General features: G+C 44.9%; 1 protein-coding gene across 3 annotated transcripts in view; it reads left to right on the top strand.

Moving 5' to 3' along the window:
• The first annotated feature begins 862 nt into the window (after positions 1-862).
• Positions 863-16,354, top strand: part of MICAL1 (microtubule associated monooxygenase, calponin and LIM domain containing 1) — a 67,324-nt gene continuing 51,832 nt past the window's right edge. The window contains exons 1-3 of one of the 3 annotated variants that reach the window (XM_033917858.1): positions 863-1,017; positions 15,343-15,637; positions 15,768-15,975. In XM_033917858.1, the coding sequence (XP_033773749.1) occupies positions 15,365-15,637; positions 15,768-15,975 (481 nt within the window). In that variant the 5' untranslated portion in view covers positions 863-1,017; positions 15,343-15,364. Of the gene's footprint in view, positions 1,018-1,237; positions 1,254-3,590; positions 3,719-15,342; positions 15,638-15,767; positions 15,976-16,354 lie in introns of those variants that run through there. The other 2 variants (XM_033917860.1, XM_033917859.1) reach the window with 2 other exon arrangements.

Below are 16,354 nucleotides of genomic sequence, written 5' to 3'. Positions count from 1 at the left end.
ACATTCAATACAATAAGAATTACAATAATATTTCATACAAATTTAAATCATTCTTTCAAATTTAATTTCCATATGAATTAATTCAATCTTATCTACACCCCTCTTAATTCCAATCTTCCCCTAAATGAAATCCCTCACCCTGGATGAAACTTGACAAAAATAAAGAATTAAAATAAATAACTGGAATGTAATTATTAAACCTAATTTTCTTAGTAAATCATTGATAACCATACTTCGTATTTTTGGTGAAAGATTCTGAATATAAGGATCCCAAACCTCCATAAAAAGACAAGTTTTTTTAGGCGAACCTCGAACCTCCCAACTCAAATAAAAATAAGCGATGGAATTGATTTAAACAACAATAACACAGGTTTATAGAATCCAGCATAGCAGACCCACCTACTCCAACAAACATTAGCTCAGAGAACCAAGTCTGCTAGTCTGAACTTCATGCTGACAGGTTTCTTCTAAGAAAAAGTGTGGCAATCAGGATGTGATTCTAGAAAAGGATTAATCTATTAGACTCATAACCTGGCTTCTGTAAGAGAAGAGGCAGAAGCTCACAGAAAAGAAACTCTTCTTGAAAATATGGTAAGGGAGAGAGAAAGTATTATAGAAATTGAATTTATGATGTCATTCCATATGGGATCTTATAATTGTCCCTAAAGGTGAATCTTCAGGGAGGGAATTTGTGATCCGTAAATAGTCTAGTTATTAAAAACCTTGTAGCAAGGTTTTGTTGTTGGATCCCTTGTAGCTCTTTAAGGGGTCTCTGAGGCAATTCCCACCTAAAGCGTGTTGCAGTAATGCAGTATTTTGAAAGATACAAAGAATATTCATCAAACATAATTGGCCGGAAGACTCCTGCATTACCAGCTGCATCCTGCAGGGGGTGGGAGGCAACTAACTGCATCATGGATTCCGGAGGAAGGAGCTGATGCCATTCACCTGGGTGCCGCTGTTGGGGTCAGACCAGAGGCCCAGCGTTTCCAAGCACCGAACTCTGCTCGTTTGCAGGTGAGAAAGACGGGGGGGGGGGGGGGGGCAGAGATCTACTTCTGATACCTGCAAAATTCGCATTTAAGGCGTCCAGTTTCTTAATATTGCATGAAGCTTTTATTATTCCCTCTCGAAGCAGTCACAGACCTTTCATGGCCAGTTTGCGCTTATCTGAACAGGAAGAGTCTTGTGCAGGAAATAGAGATGTTGGAGACAGACGTTTAACCACTTTATATCACACCGTGCATTGTGGGGTTCGTAATCTTGCCCCCTCTTTTTGTAGGAATGAATCTGGCAAGGGCCAAAAATGCTAGTTCGAAGTCTAGTCCAGGCTGATCTGGCAGCTCACAGGAGCCTAGCATTAAACCCTACCGAGAGAGTTTTGCTTTTAGGTATCGACTGTGTGACCTGGTTTGGGGTTGTTTTTTTCCCCAACGTGGTTTGCTTTGCTCTGCTGTGGGCGGTTCTGGCTTCCGAATGCAGCGCAGTTTTCTGACAATGACGTTCGTAGCTTATTGTGTGCGTGGGGGGAATCTGGAAGCCAAACCACCGAGAAGTGTGTGGACAAGTTAAACAGCGCTTCTGATGTAGAACAAAACAGTTTCCAGAATCTTCCTTTAATAGATGAAGTTGGTGGTCTGCTGGAGTCCAGTAGCAGATAGAATTTCTATCCTAGAAATCCAGATGTGGTGGGGTGGGGGTGGGGGGGAGCTTAGGTGATGGTCGTCATCCATGACCGTTTTTGATGTTGAGACGCGGAACAGTTATTTGGTCCATTAAGCTTTATTAGCCTCCTTAATGAACAAATTCATTCAAGGCGTCCTGGTAGGTCTGACAGTTTGGTTTATTCAATTGCTTTCAGATTTTTGCAAATCCTGTATGTCAAAACCAAAACGTGACAAGTAATAGAACTTCCTATCATTAATTATTTTGGACTGTAGCAGTTGCTGGCCCTAATGCATGGCCTGTTTTATTTGTCTGATTTTCGTTCACTATGAGTCTGTTTATCTGTCATTTCACACACCTTTACTGTATCCCAAACAGGAAGCATGCAAATAATAATATACAGGCAGCAGTGGGAGGAACGTTTCGAAGGGGTAAAACGCGGATCTGAACCGCACGTCCTTAAAACTTTCCACGTCTTGACAGCTGAGGTTTCAGATTTCAGGTCTGCAGGTCCGCGTTTTAGCCCCTCATTCCACCGCTGTAACTGTTGCCGTTTCTGACCCCTCCGATCTGTGCTGACAGTCTTATTAATAATTATTATTAATAATAATAATTCATTATTATTAATTTGAGGAAACCCTTCAGCTAAGGAAGGTCTAGGTTTTACCCCAGAGCTGCGGCAGGAAAATGCGTTTTGGCTTGGTTCAACCCGGTCTTGAACCCAAACCAGCTGCCCTAAACTCTAGGCTACCTTTTTAGCTGGTGCAATGATAAAGTTTTGCCACTTTTAGTCTCAACATAGGGAGGGAGAATCAGAGCTAAAGTGTCATGGAGCCATGACCTAGGCTGAGACTAAAAGTGGTATTTCACAAGTTAAAGCTAAGAAAGTAGCCTAGAGTTTAGGGCAGCTGATCTGGGTTCAAGATCGGGTTGAACCAAGCCAAAACGCATTTTCCTGCCCCGGCTCTGGGGTAAAACCTAGACCTCCCTTAGCTGAAAGGTTTCCTCGAATTAATAATTATTAATAAGACTGTCAGCACAGATCAGTGGGGTCAGAAACGGCAACAGTTACAGCGGTGGAATGAGGGGCTAAAACGCGGACCTGCAGACCTGAAATCTGAAACCTCAGCTGTCAAGACGTGGAAAGTTTTAAGGACGTGCGGTTGAGATCCGCCAGGTCCACTGATGATTTAGCGTTGGGCTGGTTCTGGAATAGAAATCCTCCTGGCCCCAGGAACGTTGTTCTTAAGGCCGGGTATAGCTGTGCCCTGACTTTTGAACGAGCTCTCCTTAGGGGGGGGGGGGGAGTGAGCTGTTTCCCCAGGGCTGACGTTTTAAAAACTGTGATCTGTATATTATTCCAAAGTGCTAATGCTGCAAATCGTGATTGGGGGGACCAGGTTGTGGTAAAACATGCTGCCAATCTGTCAATAACTGTGAGCATGAAATAGACGGAGAACGGGAACGAATGCGCGCGTAAAAAACGTTCTTTATTCCACGACTATGCAAAACAAAACCAAGCCTAGAAAAGTTAGGAAACGTCAAAGGCATTTTGAGTTTCTTTCGAAGGAGTGGTGATTTTTAGTACAGTACATGGTGCCTATCCGTTTACATACAGTCGAACCCCTCCCCCCTTTATTAAATAGGAAATCTTGAAGACACCTAAAGAAGTCGGAGAAAGTTTACAGAAACTTCTGTAGGTCACATCCCAATGGACTTCTCCACCGCAGGGGTCTTCCTCTGTGCTCTTCTCACAATAAAGATTTCAGGGGGTTGCACAGGACAGCCACAGGGATGGGAGTACTCACCCACGGCCAGCTGTACTAGCCATCCCTGGAGCTCTACGTCAGTAATGGGACCTTTGCCTTCAGCCCTCCCTTTCCTGCTGGAGTGACTGGTTTCCTGCCTTTTTCCCTTTGGCCATGCTGGTGATATATAAGCCAGACACGCCTGTAGTTATACAATACACACAGAGACATCTGTACGAGCCAGCTGTGCAGACTAGGCAGCGGTGACTCCTTCAGTATCCCCAGGAGGGAGCTCTTCCCATCCAGTAAGTCCTGGGTTTGCAGGGGGGAGCGGGGGTATCCTTTCAATTAGATTTATTAGCAGCTCAAGGCGGTGATATTGTGTCTACTTAAAGATAGGTATTTCCCAGTGCCAGGAGGGCAAGGTGGCTTTGCCCAGGGGCAGTTGTGGCTGAATGCTAACGGCTCTGGTTCTCAACCCACTTTACTTTCTGGGTCTCCTATAAATTGTTTGTTTTTTTGGAAAGGGGGACCTAGCTAGCGGCTCTTCGGGGAAGGGGGGGGTGGAACGATGTGTGGGAGAGTTTCACTGTGATCTTTAAACCTTCGGCATCAGCTCTGCGGCACGGAAAGCTGCAACCACATTCTGTTTTGAATTTTGAGATCACGGGGGGAGGGGATAGGACCCTGTGACCCCAGAGGTCACCGGATCCGAATTGGAGTTTTTCGGGGATGCGTTTAGTGCGGCCAGAGATCCGTTTCTAGTTGCTTCTGGCTGGTTCAGGTGTTGGAAATCTGCTTGAGGTTGGATGAGGTCAAAATTGCACAACAGTGTAGCTGCCAAGAAGAGCTGTCATTCTCTATTTAGGTCTTAGGTTTGTTTGTTGTTTTTTTTTTTTTGGGGGGGGGGGGTTCTGCTTTAAAAAAGTGATCGCCTAGTAGGGAAATTGTGAACATCAGTCTCTTTCAGCAAACAAACCAGTTAACAGGTTGTGATGAAGTTAGGGAAGTTGCTTAGGTGAAAACTTATAGCATGGCATTCTTACTGCTAAGGTAACTGTCTACTTTCTGGAAAAAAAATTAGCTTAATATTCATTAAACTGTTATTTTGCACGTTAAATCGTATCAGTGCAGGGATACTGAATTAATCTCTTCAAGAGATGTTCACTATTATGTACCAAAGGACGCCACTTCCTCCCATGTGGTGACCTGGTGTAAACACACACTCATTTTTTGTATTTTCTTTAAAGGTGTGCCCTTTTTGTGGTTCCACTACCGTTTTCCTAGTTTTAAAGACTCTCCATGGTCGGTTTGTGCTATATTCATGCTTTACCTGTAACTGCCAGTAGGGGGCGGCACTGATACCTTTCCAGATTTAAAGCAGTGGCTGCGGTGTTTTCAAATTCAGGAACTGGATCCAGATGTGGGGCAAAGAATGAGGTCACCCTGAATCTAACGTCAGTTGTGAATTTGGAGTAGGGGGTGTTAAATATTGGTGCTTTAATATTGGTGCCTTTGGATAGTTAAAGAAAATGCGTTTTGATGGTTATCTAAATTTCTGCCATATTCCTTCTCCCTTCCTTAGGTCTTTTAATACCTAGACCAGGGGTGGGCAACTCCGGTCCTCCAGGGCCGGGATCCAGTCGGGTTTTCAGGATTTCCCCAATGAATATGCATTGAAAGCAGTGCATGCAAATAGATCTCATGCATATTCATTGGGGATATCCTGAAACCCCAACTGGATTCCGGCCCTCAAGGACCGGAGTTACCTACCCCTGACCTAAACTCTAATGACTACCTAGTAACTGAAGTCTTGATGATTTGTTTTAATGTCACTCATAGGTATGGTGTGTTTGGGATCTGAGAACATAGGACTTCAGTTAGAGGCAAAAAAGCCTTACTGAGAGGTTTGTGTAATGCTTGTTTACCTCTGTTGCATGCGCAAATCTGTAGATCTGATTTTCCTACGAAAAGCGGTAATTACAAGCACCTGCATGCAAACAGGACAAAGAAGGCAGGGGAAATGTAAATCTGGAATCCATCACAATATATAACTTTATAACTCTGTGCTCCTCTCCATCCTTTTTTTATTTTACTTCCCCGGCATGAGGTGCTGCCCGCGTCGACAACGGCGCTCTCTCTGAGGTCACTTCTGGGACCCGCATCTAGGAAGTGGCGTGAAAGAGCGAGCTGACACCGACGTGGGTATTAGTTGGTCTGTATGTCGAATCGCCTACCCCATTATTTTAAATTTTAAACCGAGTGTAAAAACATAGGTTTATATTTGATTAATTTTTGCTTTTTTTTTTTTTTTTTTGTATCTTGCTTAGTAAAACCAAATAAGCGACTCATCAAAGCCCAATAAAACCTGAAATTTGAAGGGGAAGGGGCGACGCTCACCCATGCTACGCCACTGCTGAGGAAGGCAAAGATAGACAAACACGGACTGTGTAGGGTCCGCTACAAGTCACAAATTGTTACCTGCATGAGCAATTGACATGATAAGGACTTTTCACACATTTTATGTTTTTGTGTTTATATTTAAATTTTTATGTCAATAAATTCCTATTATTTTACAGTTCCTTTGAGATCCAGAGACATTTTGTTCCACCTTTTTGTTTGTTTGTTTTTTTTTGGATTCACCAGCACATTTGGAACAAAGGTCCTCCCTTTTTTTCGTACTGGATGTTCGCATGATAGCATACAAGCCATGCCACCAGACCAGACCAGCCTTCCTTTGACCTGTTTTCCGCATTGCTTCACTCCTCACCCGGATGGGTTGGACGCTGCTGTTTCTCTGCTCTTTGTGGCTTTGCTGACTCCAGCGCCTGCTAGTTACAGATCCTCTGAGGTTCTGTTTGTACAGGTCTAGAGTATGTGGCAACCATCAGGTGTAGCACTAGTGAGTGGGAGGGCAGGTGGGGAATCCTTGTTTTAGTTTCTCCTCCCTTTTGCATTATTCATTTTTGGGGTTGTGTAACATCTGTACAAAGTTATGGCACAGTTGCTTGTGTGGTTACGTTAATACCCCCTGTGGCAAATCATTGGAGATTATCGTGCGGTACATACACGGTCAAAACACTGACAGGAGAAAAGCAGGTAGGTGCTAGCAGTGGTTCTAAATTTTGTTTTTGGAGATATCATTGATAACTCTTGAATATCCCCTGTCCCTCTAAGAATGTTAACCTAAGTATGAAGATTATCTTGGAAATCAGACCTGGCTGAAGGCCTCCAGGGTAGTTCAGGACTCGTTAAGTTACAGCATGGCATTGCGTCTAGATTGCCTCTCACCTCTATTACCGGTAGGTCAAAACTCCACTATGATGTGGATGGACTGTGTCATAGAAACATAGAATATGACGGCAGAAAAGGGCCTTTGGCCCAATAAGTCTGCCCACTCAAATAACCCTCCCCCCTAAGTTCTTCTTTGAAGTGAATCCACATGTTGATCCCATTTGTTCTTAAAGTCAGTCATGTTATTGGCCTCAACTACCTGAAGTGGAAGATCATTCCAACGGTCAGCCATCTTTTTGGTGAAGAAGTACTTCCTAGTGTCACCATGAAATCTCCCGCCCCTGATTTTTAGCGGATGCCCTCTTGTCATCGTAGGTCCTGTAAGGAAAAAGATGTCTTCTTCCACCTCAATAAGGCCAGTAACGTATTTGAATGTCTCTATCATGTCACCCTTCTCTCTGCGTTCCTCGAGAGAGTATCATCTACTGGGTTTCTGTGAGTGTATGTTACTTGGCCATTTCTGGTTCTCGTGATCATTTTGGGAGCAGGGGGACGAAGCGTTTGGCTATTTCAGGGAGAAAGAGAAGTTGGCAGGCTCAAAAAATATCCTTGCCTACAGTTTTGACCCAACGAGCTAAAGCTTTTCACCCACTATAGTTCCCAAACCCTTATGAGAATAAAGGTTGAAGCTGCCATTGATGGTTAACTTATGTTTATATTTGATAATGTTACTATTATGCTGTTAATCAAATTGCATTTTTTTTTAATGTTGAGCTGTACCTTCTGCACATCACCTTGGGTTTCTCCCTTCATAAAGGTGGATGATAACCATAAATCTTGATAAATACAGAGCACACTACTCGCTTGCTAGTTTGATTTCTGCGCAGATGAAGCTGATGGTAAAGAGGGGATTACTGGGAGGACCCTTCAGCTTCTGAGAGTTGCTTGGATTTGGGGGATAAGGGCAAGTGGTGGCGCCAGAAGTGATTTAGGAAGTGGAGGGTGAGCCAGAGGAGCACCGATGTGTCCGACTATATGCATATGAAGCAGTGTAACCGATACCCCTGATGCAAGACAACACGAAGCGGGAGGTTCCCCATTGGGTTTACTAGGTGCTTTACCCAGGATTGTGGATTGAGAAGTGCCTGGAGAGCTAAGTGGTTTTTTTTCATTGGCCTCTTTGCTTGATTCTGAACTGCAGTGCTTTTGTGCCCCTGGTCCACACTTTCACGTTTAGGGTTGTATACCCCGGGTGCTGGAGTGCATTTTCTCTGCAGGCTATTCCAGTGCTTTTTTGCCCGACAGTTTTTGTGTGCACGCAGGAGTGTTTTGTAGAAGTGGAGTTTTTTTTGCCAAATGAAGCAGAACTGAGGCTTTTTCTCCACTTCTTTTTTCTTGTTTCTATTCTCCTGCTGGTTTAACACTTGTGTTGTATGAGTGTGTGTGAAAGGCCTTCTAGCGTTGCAAAGGTTGTACTTGTTTCCATATGGGCTTTTGAATGAATGGTATAGTGGTTAAATTATACCCCCAGGGTTCCTGAACTGAGACTTAAAGGGGAATTCACAGCTCCCCAAAAAGGATTTTGATATTAGGTGTGTGACCACTTGGGTTCGGGCCCACAGGAGCTCAGTTGTTGACTTTATCTCATTCTTGACTTTGTTGGTTATACCTAGTGTGACTATATGGCTCCAGAAAAAAGGGGACGGATTGAGACATCCGGGTTTTACTTCCATTGAAAGCAGTGGAAGTAAGGAGAACAGATTGAGACATCTTGGTGCTTTCAATGGAAGTAAAACCCGGATGTCTCAATCCGTCCCCTTTTTTCTGGAGCCATATGGTCACATTAGTTATACCGTCGGTTTATTCAGCACATGTGGTTCGATGGGAATGAGTAGCTTGCATGTCATCAGCTTGACGTGACTCGGCCAAGTTCTCTCTTTTGGCCAATCCTAGAAACGAGATGTTGGCTGGTAACTTTCAATCTTGTCCTGGACAAGGTTGTTCTTCTTTAGTGGAGGATGGACCACTTCTTTTTTTTAAATGCTGTTGGTAGATGTCCATTAGAAGGGGTTCACAATTTTTATGACCCTTTCTATAAGGCTTCTGCTTGTCTGCTACAGTCTTTGATGGGCAGGGGTGGAGGGAGCAGGTGGTTGCTTGAAGGTCTCGGTATTTTGTCAAGACAGGGCACAAGTGGATCAATTTTTCACTTCATCAAAAATGACGAAGACTAGGGGACATTCGATGAAGTTACAGGGAAATACTTTAAAAACCAATATTAGGAATTATTTTTTCCACTCGGAGAATAGTTAAGCTCTGGAACGCGTTGCCAGAGGTTGTGGTGAGAGCGGATAGCGCAGCTGGTTTTAAGAAAGGTTTGGTAATCCTGAAGACTAGGGTTTTTCCTGTTCCGCCCACAACCCCGCCCCCTCTTCCCTGAGCTCTAGGTGGCGTAGTGGGGGAAGGGGGTTGAGAAAGTGGAGATGCAGGCCATCCAGGAGTTAGAAATAAATGGAATCATGCCCCCTATGCACCTCCACCAAAGCTTAACATACAGCTGAGGGGTGAGGAATTAAAATGACCGTAACTCTGTGACATCTGGATTACTATTTCTTTTTATACTCCTTGCAGGCTCTGATGAAAGCGTATGCTGTGCGGTTTTAATTTCTCTGTCAGCTTCAGGAAATGGGGCAAGCTTCAGTACTTTCTCTCCTCCCCAAATGACAGTTGGTCTTCTGGCTTAAGGAGCTTCCTGTCTTGTCTTATTTTTGCTGTTTCTTGGTTGGCTCCAGAAAAAGAAGGACCGATTGAGATATCCAGGTTTTACTTCCATTGCTTTCAAAACCCCGATGCCTCTATCTGTCCTCTTTACTTCCCTTGCTTTCAATAGTCAATTAGTGGAATCCCCAAGGGGAGTGTTATTTGGTAAAGCTGCTGCTTGTGGGGTATTTGGACAAGAAAGATGCATTTTATTTCAAAAGGCATGCATGATTGGTCACAAATGTATTTTGCAATATTGGTTACAGAAAGATCTGCCTAGTTATTAGCATTGGAGGAACCAACTCCATCGGTTACTTTTATTTGAGGAGTGGGAGGTTCGTAGATTTCCTAGACGAACCCGTCTCTCTTTTTGAAAATCTGGGACCCCTATATTCAAAATCTTTCCTCTAGAGGTGTTCAAATAGCTCAAACAGGAATATCCCCACTGAGACATAACAAAAATATAACATTGAGGGCTATGTACGTCAACGCACACAGTTTAGGAAACAAGATCCTGGAATTGGAAACAGAAATAAGGAATGCCGACCTGGATGTGGTGGCGATATCCGAAACCTGGCTCACAGACTCCCACGGGTGGGACATGGTCATACCGGGTTACAACTTGCTTCGCCGGGACAGAGAGGGTAGGAAGGGAGGGGGTGTAGCAGGTTATATACCGCCAGCAATCTTGTGACGTCAATTCTGCCGTCGGAGAGGAAGTTCGGGCCAGCCAATCGCTGCCTGGCTGGGCAGAACTTCCTCTCCGATGGCAGAATTGACGTCGGGGAGAGGAATGCTGGTTGGCCCGAAGCAGGGAGAGCTTGGGGTGGCATCTGCGTCGGCTTTGGGGCCTGTTATCCATTGGTGGCGGTTTGGGTCCTGTTCCCCGATGGCAGTGGCTTGGGGAAGGGCAGGGAGAAAGAAAGAAAGGGGGCAGGCAGGGAGACAAAAGGAAAGAAGAGAAACAGAAAAAAAGAAAGGGCATGAAGAGAGAAAGAAAGAGGTCAGGGAGAGAGGAAGAAAAAGTCGGGGAAGGGAATGAGGTGTGGAGGAGAGGAAGCATACAGGCTGAAAGAAGGGAAGAAAGATTGGATGCACAGTGAGAAGAAGAAAGTGCAACCAGAGACTCATGAAATCACCAGACAAGGTAGGAAAAATGATTTTATTTTAAATTTAGTGATCAAAATGTGTCTGAATTTATATCTGCTGTCTATATTTTACAATATGGTCCCCTTTTACTAAATCGCAATAGTGGTTTTTAGCGCAGGGAGCCTATGAGTGTCGAAAGCAGCGCTGGGCATTCAGCGCAGCTCCCTCCGCTAAAAACTGCTATTGTGCTTTAGTAAAAAGGGAGGGGGGTGGGTATTTGTCTATTTTTGTATGGTTGTTACTGAGGTGACAGTGCATAGAGTCATCTGCTTTGACCTCTTTGAAAAAACCCCGGAATAGGAATGATAATTAACAATTCTATGCGTACAGTGTGCGTTGTGTTTTTTTTAAATTTTATTGTTGGTATATCATTTTGACTTGGTCATTTTAAAAGTAGCTCGTGAATCAAAAAAGTGTGGGCACCCCTGCTCTAGAGCATGCAGTATGATTCTTAATGTTTTACACTGAAGCTTTGGAAACTTTCATTGTATTCCAATACCTGATAATTTGTGTCACCTTCCATTCAGGGGGAGGGATGATGGTAATATGTATGGAAATTTAAATTGTTTATTTGCTTAATTCCTTCAATACAATGTTATAAATTGAAATAAAAAGAATGAGGGGGGAAGGGAGCAAGGGGGGTGTAGAAAGGAATGGATTAGGTCATATGGAAATATATTTTGGAGAAATGATAGACATATGTATGGAAATATTATTATTGTGAATCTAATTGTAATGACTATCTCTTTGTATTGTATTATATTATTGTATGTATAACAATTTTTATTGAAAGAATCAAATAATCAGGACAATAGGATAATACAAAAATGCATTCAATACAATAAGAATCACAATAATAATATTTCATACAAATTTAAATCATTCTTTCAAATTTAGGGGTCCTTTTACAAAGATGCGGTAGCGGTTTAACGCCCGGAATACCGCGCGCTAAACTGCCTGCCGCGCTAGTCCCTAACACCTCCATTGACGAAGCATTAGGATTATAGGCTGCCGCGGGGGTTAGCGCGTGATGAAATGTCTGACGCGCTAATCCCCGTAGCGCGCCTTGATAAAAGGAGCCCTTAATTTCCATATCTATGCCCCCCTTAATTCCATCACCTACCCACTATCTTCCCCTAAATGAAATCCCTCACCTCGGACGAAAGTTGACAAAAAGAATTAAAATAAAAAAACTGGAATGTAATCAGTAAACCTAATTTTTATAATAAATTATTGATAACCAAACTTCGTATTTTTGGTGAAAGATTATTTTGGTGAAAATATTATTGTATATTTATTTGATTCCTTCAATAAAATGTTATAAATTACTTCCCTTGCTTTCAGTGGAAGTAAAACCCGGATGTCTCAATCCGTCTTCCTTTTTCTGTGTGTGTGTGTGTGTGGGGGGGGGGGGGTTGGGTTTTTTTTAGGGAGGAGTAGTTGTAATACAAAACTGTGATTGTGGTCTGTCTCATTGTTCCTTCTCTGGAGCACTTGGTGTGCAGGGCTGAACCTTGTACCAAAGGAGGGAGATGGCAGCCCTCTCAGGCTAAAGGTCTGTCTCAGGAAGTAGGGACTGTCTCTAAACTCGCAGCCTTAGGCTTTACCTGCTCCAGTATTTCGGGATTTATTGTCTGGGGGGAGGGGAATTTATTCCATTTTGTTTTCACTGATCATCCTTGCCTATACTGATCCTTTCCACACCGGCCCCGGAAACCCTGCCTGTTTTTCCTGCATCAGAGATGACACATAATCTGTATATGTTTTGTATACATGTCTACCAGCTTAGAATTGTCTGCTGAAGGACAGCGGAAGGAGTGGGGCATGTCCATAGGGATGTCTTTGTGAGGCCCAGGTTTTCCTTGTTAGAATTGTGGCTGAGTGTTTTCGTACGCGGTATGCTTGTTTTTTGGGTTTTTTTTTTATTTCTAGGGTTTTCTTAATCTGTTTTTATTTTATTTTCCGTTTTGCTATTTAATGGAATCAGCTGCTGTTTCCATAGTGTGGGGTGGGTTGGTGGAACGTTTCTCATCCAAGGTCCAGGCCCTAGGTAAGAACACTTCTTCCTTGTGTGGTCTAAGCGTTCTATATGTCACTTTATACCAGGGGTGTCAAAGTCCCTCCTCGAGGGCCACAATCCAGTCGAGTTTTTAGGATTTCCTCAATGAATATGCATGAGCTCTAATAGCATACAATGAAAGCAGTGCATGCAAATGGATCTCATGCATATTCGTTGGGGAAAACCTGTCTGGATTGTGGCCCTCGAGGAGGGACATACAGTATCATTAAATTGTGAGCTTAGGGCTGACAACTTGAGTCAAGGGAAACTTGGTTAGCTTAATATTCATGCCTTAAAAGAAAAATCTATATTGATGATTCAAGAGTTAATAAGAGATGAGGATAATTTCCTTGTTTGGTTCAACAGAATCCTAGCTTAGAGATGGGGGAGTGTTCTTATCTTGTCCAAAGTAGAGGTCTGCACGGGAATTGGGATCGCAGGAATCCCCCCTAGCCCACGGGACTCCCACGGGGATGGAAGGCTTTGGATGCAGGGTTTGCCAATATAATATAATGGACACAGTCGGCCTTAGTAAAAGAGGGGGTTTATAAGTTAATTACCTGGACAGAAAACAAAAAAAGGGTTTCACCAAAGAGATTCCACAAGGAAAACAGCAGCGCAAACACAAAAGAAACTGTGGAATTGATGATCCTGTCGGAAGTTATTGCTGCTTTTTATGGGAACAGGCGGGGATGGAGGTAATTCCTTGCGGGGATGGACGGGTTCGGAGAGGAACCTGGCGGGGACGGAGAGGATCCTGGCAGGGACAGGCAGGGATGGAGAGGATCCTGGTGGGGATGGAGAGGATCCTGGCAGGGACGGAGAGGATCCTGGAGAGGATCCTGGCGGGGACGGAGAGGATCCTGGTGGGGACGGGCGGGGATGGAGAGGATCCTGGTGGGGATGGAGAGGATCCTGGCAGGGACGGAGAGGATCCTGGAGAGGATCCTGGTGGGGATGGAGAGGATCCTGGCAGGGACGGGCGGGGATGGAGAGGATCCTGGCGGGGACGGAGAGGATCCTGGAGAGGATCCTGGCGGGGACGGAGAGGATCCTGGCGGGGACGGGCGGGGATGGGTGGGATTTCTGTCCTTGCGCAACTCTCTAGTCCAAAGTCGTCCCTCTGTTTTGGGTTTTTTGGTTTTCCTTTCTAAACAAAGACTCAATTGGAGGGGTGAGGCATTATTCTCATCTACAACTCCGGCATCCTGGTTAGGGAACTTTGCCCTTTATGTTTCTAGAATGAGACTCTGCTCTTAGGGCTCCTTTTACAAATCCATAATAGCGGTTTTATCGCACGCACTGGTTTAGCGCGTGCTAGCTGGAAATCTACCGCCTGCTCAAAAAGAGGCTGTAGCGGCTAGTGTACGCGGCATTTTAGCGCGCATTAAGGCCCTAGCGCGGGTTTGTAAAAGGAGCCCTTAGTCAAGTCTCACATGTCACAATGTTTCTCGGTGGGATGTTAGTTTCCAAATGATCATTGAGGTGGCCTTCCAGGATCAAAATCTTTTTTAATAGCCTGTCCTCCCAAAGGAGCTCAGAACAGATTACAAATCAGGTACACCAGCATTTTCCCTATCTTTCCCGGTGGGCTCACAATCTATCTAAGGTACCTGGGGCAGTGGAGGATTCAGTGACTTGCCCAGGGTCACAAGGAGCTGCGTGGGGTTTGGAACCCAGACCCTCAGAGTGCTAAGGCTGCAGCTCTAACCACTGCACCACACTCTCCTCCAATACAATCGCAGAAGTGAGCCAAGTATAGAACAATGAAGCCTTTGTGACATCACAGATGAGGTTGGCTCTTATTGGTGGAATGAGGCATTGTGACATCAGAGAAAGAGATTGGGACTTGTACACCACCACACTCAAAAGCAGTTCACATACAGGTACTTCAAGCATTTTTCTCATCTGTCCTGGTGGGCTCACATAGTTTATCTAATGTACCTGGAGCAGTGGAGGGTTAAGTGATTTACCAGGGTCACAAGGATCAGCGTGGGGTTTGGAACCCAGAACTTCAGGGTGCTGAAGCTGTAGCTCTAGCCACTGCGCCACACTCGTCTCCATCCCCCACTCCTCCCTTCCCCTCCCCCGTACCTCTAGTCATTCACCGCTGCGAGCAACACAAACTTCAACGTGCTCCTCGCGACACCGTCATCTCTCCCACTGATTTCAGTTCCTATGCGCAGCACCCGGAAGTGACGTCGGCGGGAGAGACAATGTGGTTGCGAGGAGCACGTTAAAAGTTGTTGCTCGTGGTGGCGAATGACTAGAGGTACGGGGGAAGAGGCGGGGCAGAGAGGAGGAGTGGTGCCAGTGCCCCTACCAACATGGCATTCCAGACCCGGCCTAAAGAGACAAGGTTTGCATGGGGCTGGGGTTGAGGGGGGAGCAGGGACAGAACTGGGCAGACCTGGGACAGGGCCACACATCCTCTTTTACCAGATGCAAAATCTGCTAACCCTACTCGTAGCCTTTTTGCCTTCTCTTATCTTTTTCATCTCTGGCTCCTTGCTTTAAGGTAAAAGGCCATGGATTTGATATATTGCCTTTCTGTGGGTACAACCAAAGTGATTTACATATACGTAGCTACTTTTTCTGTCCCTAGTGGGCTCACAGTCTAAGTCTTGGGCAATGGAGAGTTAAGTTGCTTACCCAGGGTTGCAAGGAGCTGAAGTTCCCCAGGTCTTGTTCTTTTGAGCCCCATCACACTCTTCTGTGTCTTTCTAGGTCCTTCCTGTGAGCGGTGAAGATGGTCCTGCTGAAGGACAGTGGGCAGCCGAACCCTGCACACGCTCTGTTTGAGAGATTCCTCCAAGCCCAACAATGTAAGGAGACATTGAGCATCTTCCAAGATCTCTGCAGGTGCCTGGAGCTGGATCATGAGCCCAGTGGACAACTGCACTTTTACAACAAACTGAAGTCCCACCTCAACTATTGGAAGGCCAAGGCCTTGTGGACTAAACTGGACAAGAAAGCAGGACACACTGACTACAATCAGGGAAAGGCATGCAGTAATACTAAGGTAAAAGATTCAAGGAGCAGTCCATTTAGGGGCTTTTAACGATTTCAGCTAAAGAAGAGCAAAGACTAATGCGGCAGAGTAGGAATAACCAAGATATTCATCCTCTGTAAATTTAATTTCCTTGTTCCAGTGCCTGGTGGTAGGAGCTGGTCCCTGTGGACTCCGTACGGCCATTGAATTGGCCTTCCTTGGCGCCAAAGTGATCCTGGTAGAGAAACGCGAGACCTTCTCTCGCAACAATGTGCTTCACCTGTGGCCATTCTCCATTTTAGACCTGCGAGCCCTGGGAGCCAAGAAGTACTACGGCCGCTTCTGCTCGGGGTCCTTGGATCACGTCAGTACGTATGGGAGAAAAGTAGGGGGCATGTACTTGAAAAGATTCTGTCTAGGGTCGGAGGGAATAGGACCATTGGAGGTGGCTGCTGAGGGGGGACCAGGAAGTGAAGATGATTCAATGGTAGGGTTAATTATTGATTGGGTCTTAAAAGGGTACTTTTCGTAGGCTGTGTATGGGGTGTTGTGTGCTAAGGCTGTAAGGTAGGTGGTGCCAGGACGGGTGAGTGAGGAATGATGGATAAAGAGTTTGGCTAATGTGTAAGAGGCAAAGGTGAAAATCTAGTCTACTTGGGTGGGGTTAAAATCTCAAAAGGTCACCTAAAATTAGGTGCCCAGATAGAAACATGATGGCAGATGAAAGCCAAATGGCCCATCCGCAAT

Source organism: Geotrypetes seraphini, chromosome 13 (genome assembly GCF_902459505.1).
Source record: "Geotrypetes seraphini chromosome 13, aGeoSer1.1, whole genome shotgun sequence".
In the NCBI taxonomy this organism is placed as follows: domain Eukaryota; kingdom Metazoa; phylum Chordata; class Amphibia; order Gymnophiona; family Dermophiidae; genus Geotrypetes; species Geotrypetes seraphini.
Note: the sequence above shows the minus strand (reverse complement) of the source record. Positions and strands in the feature narration are given on the sequence as shown.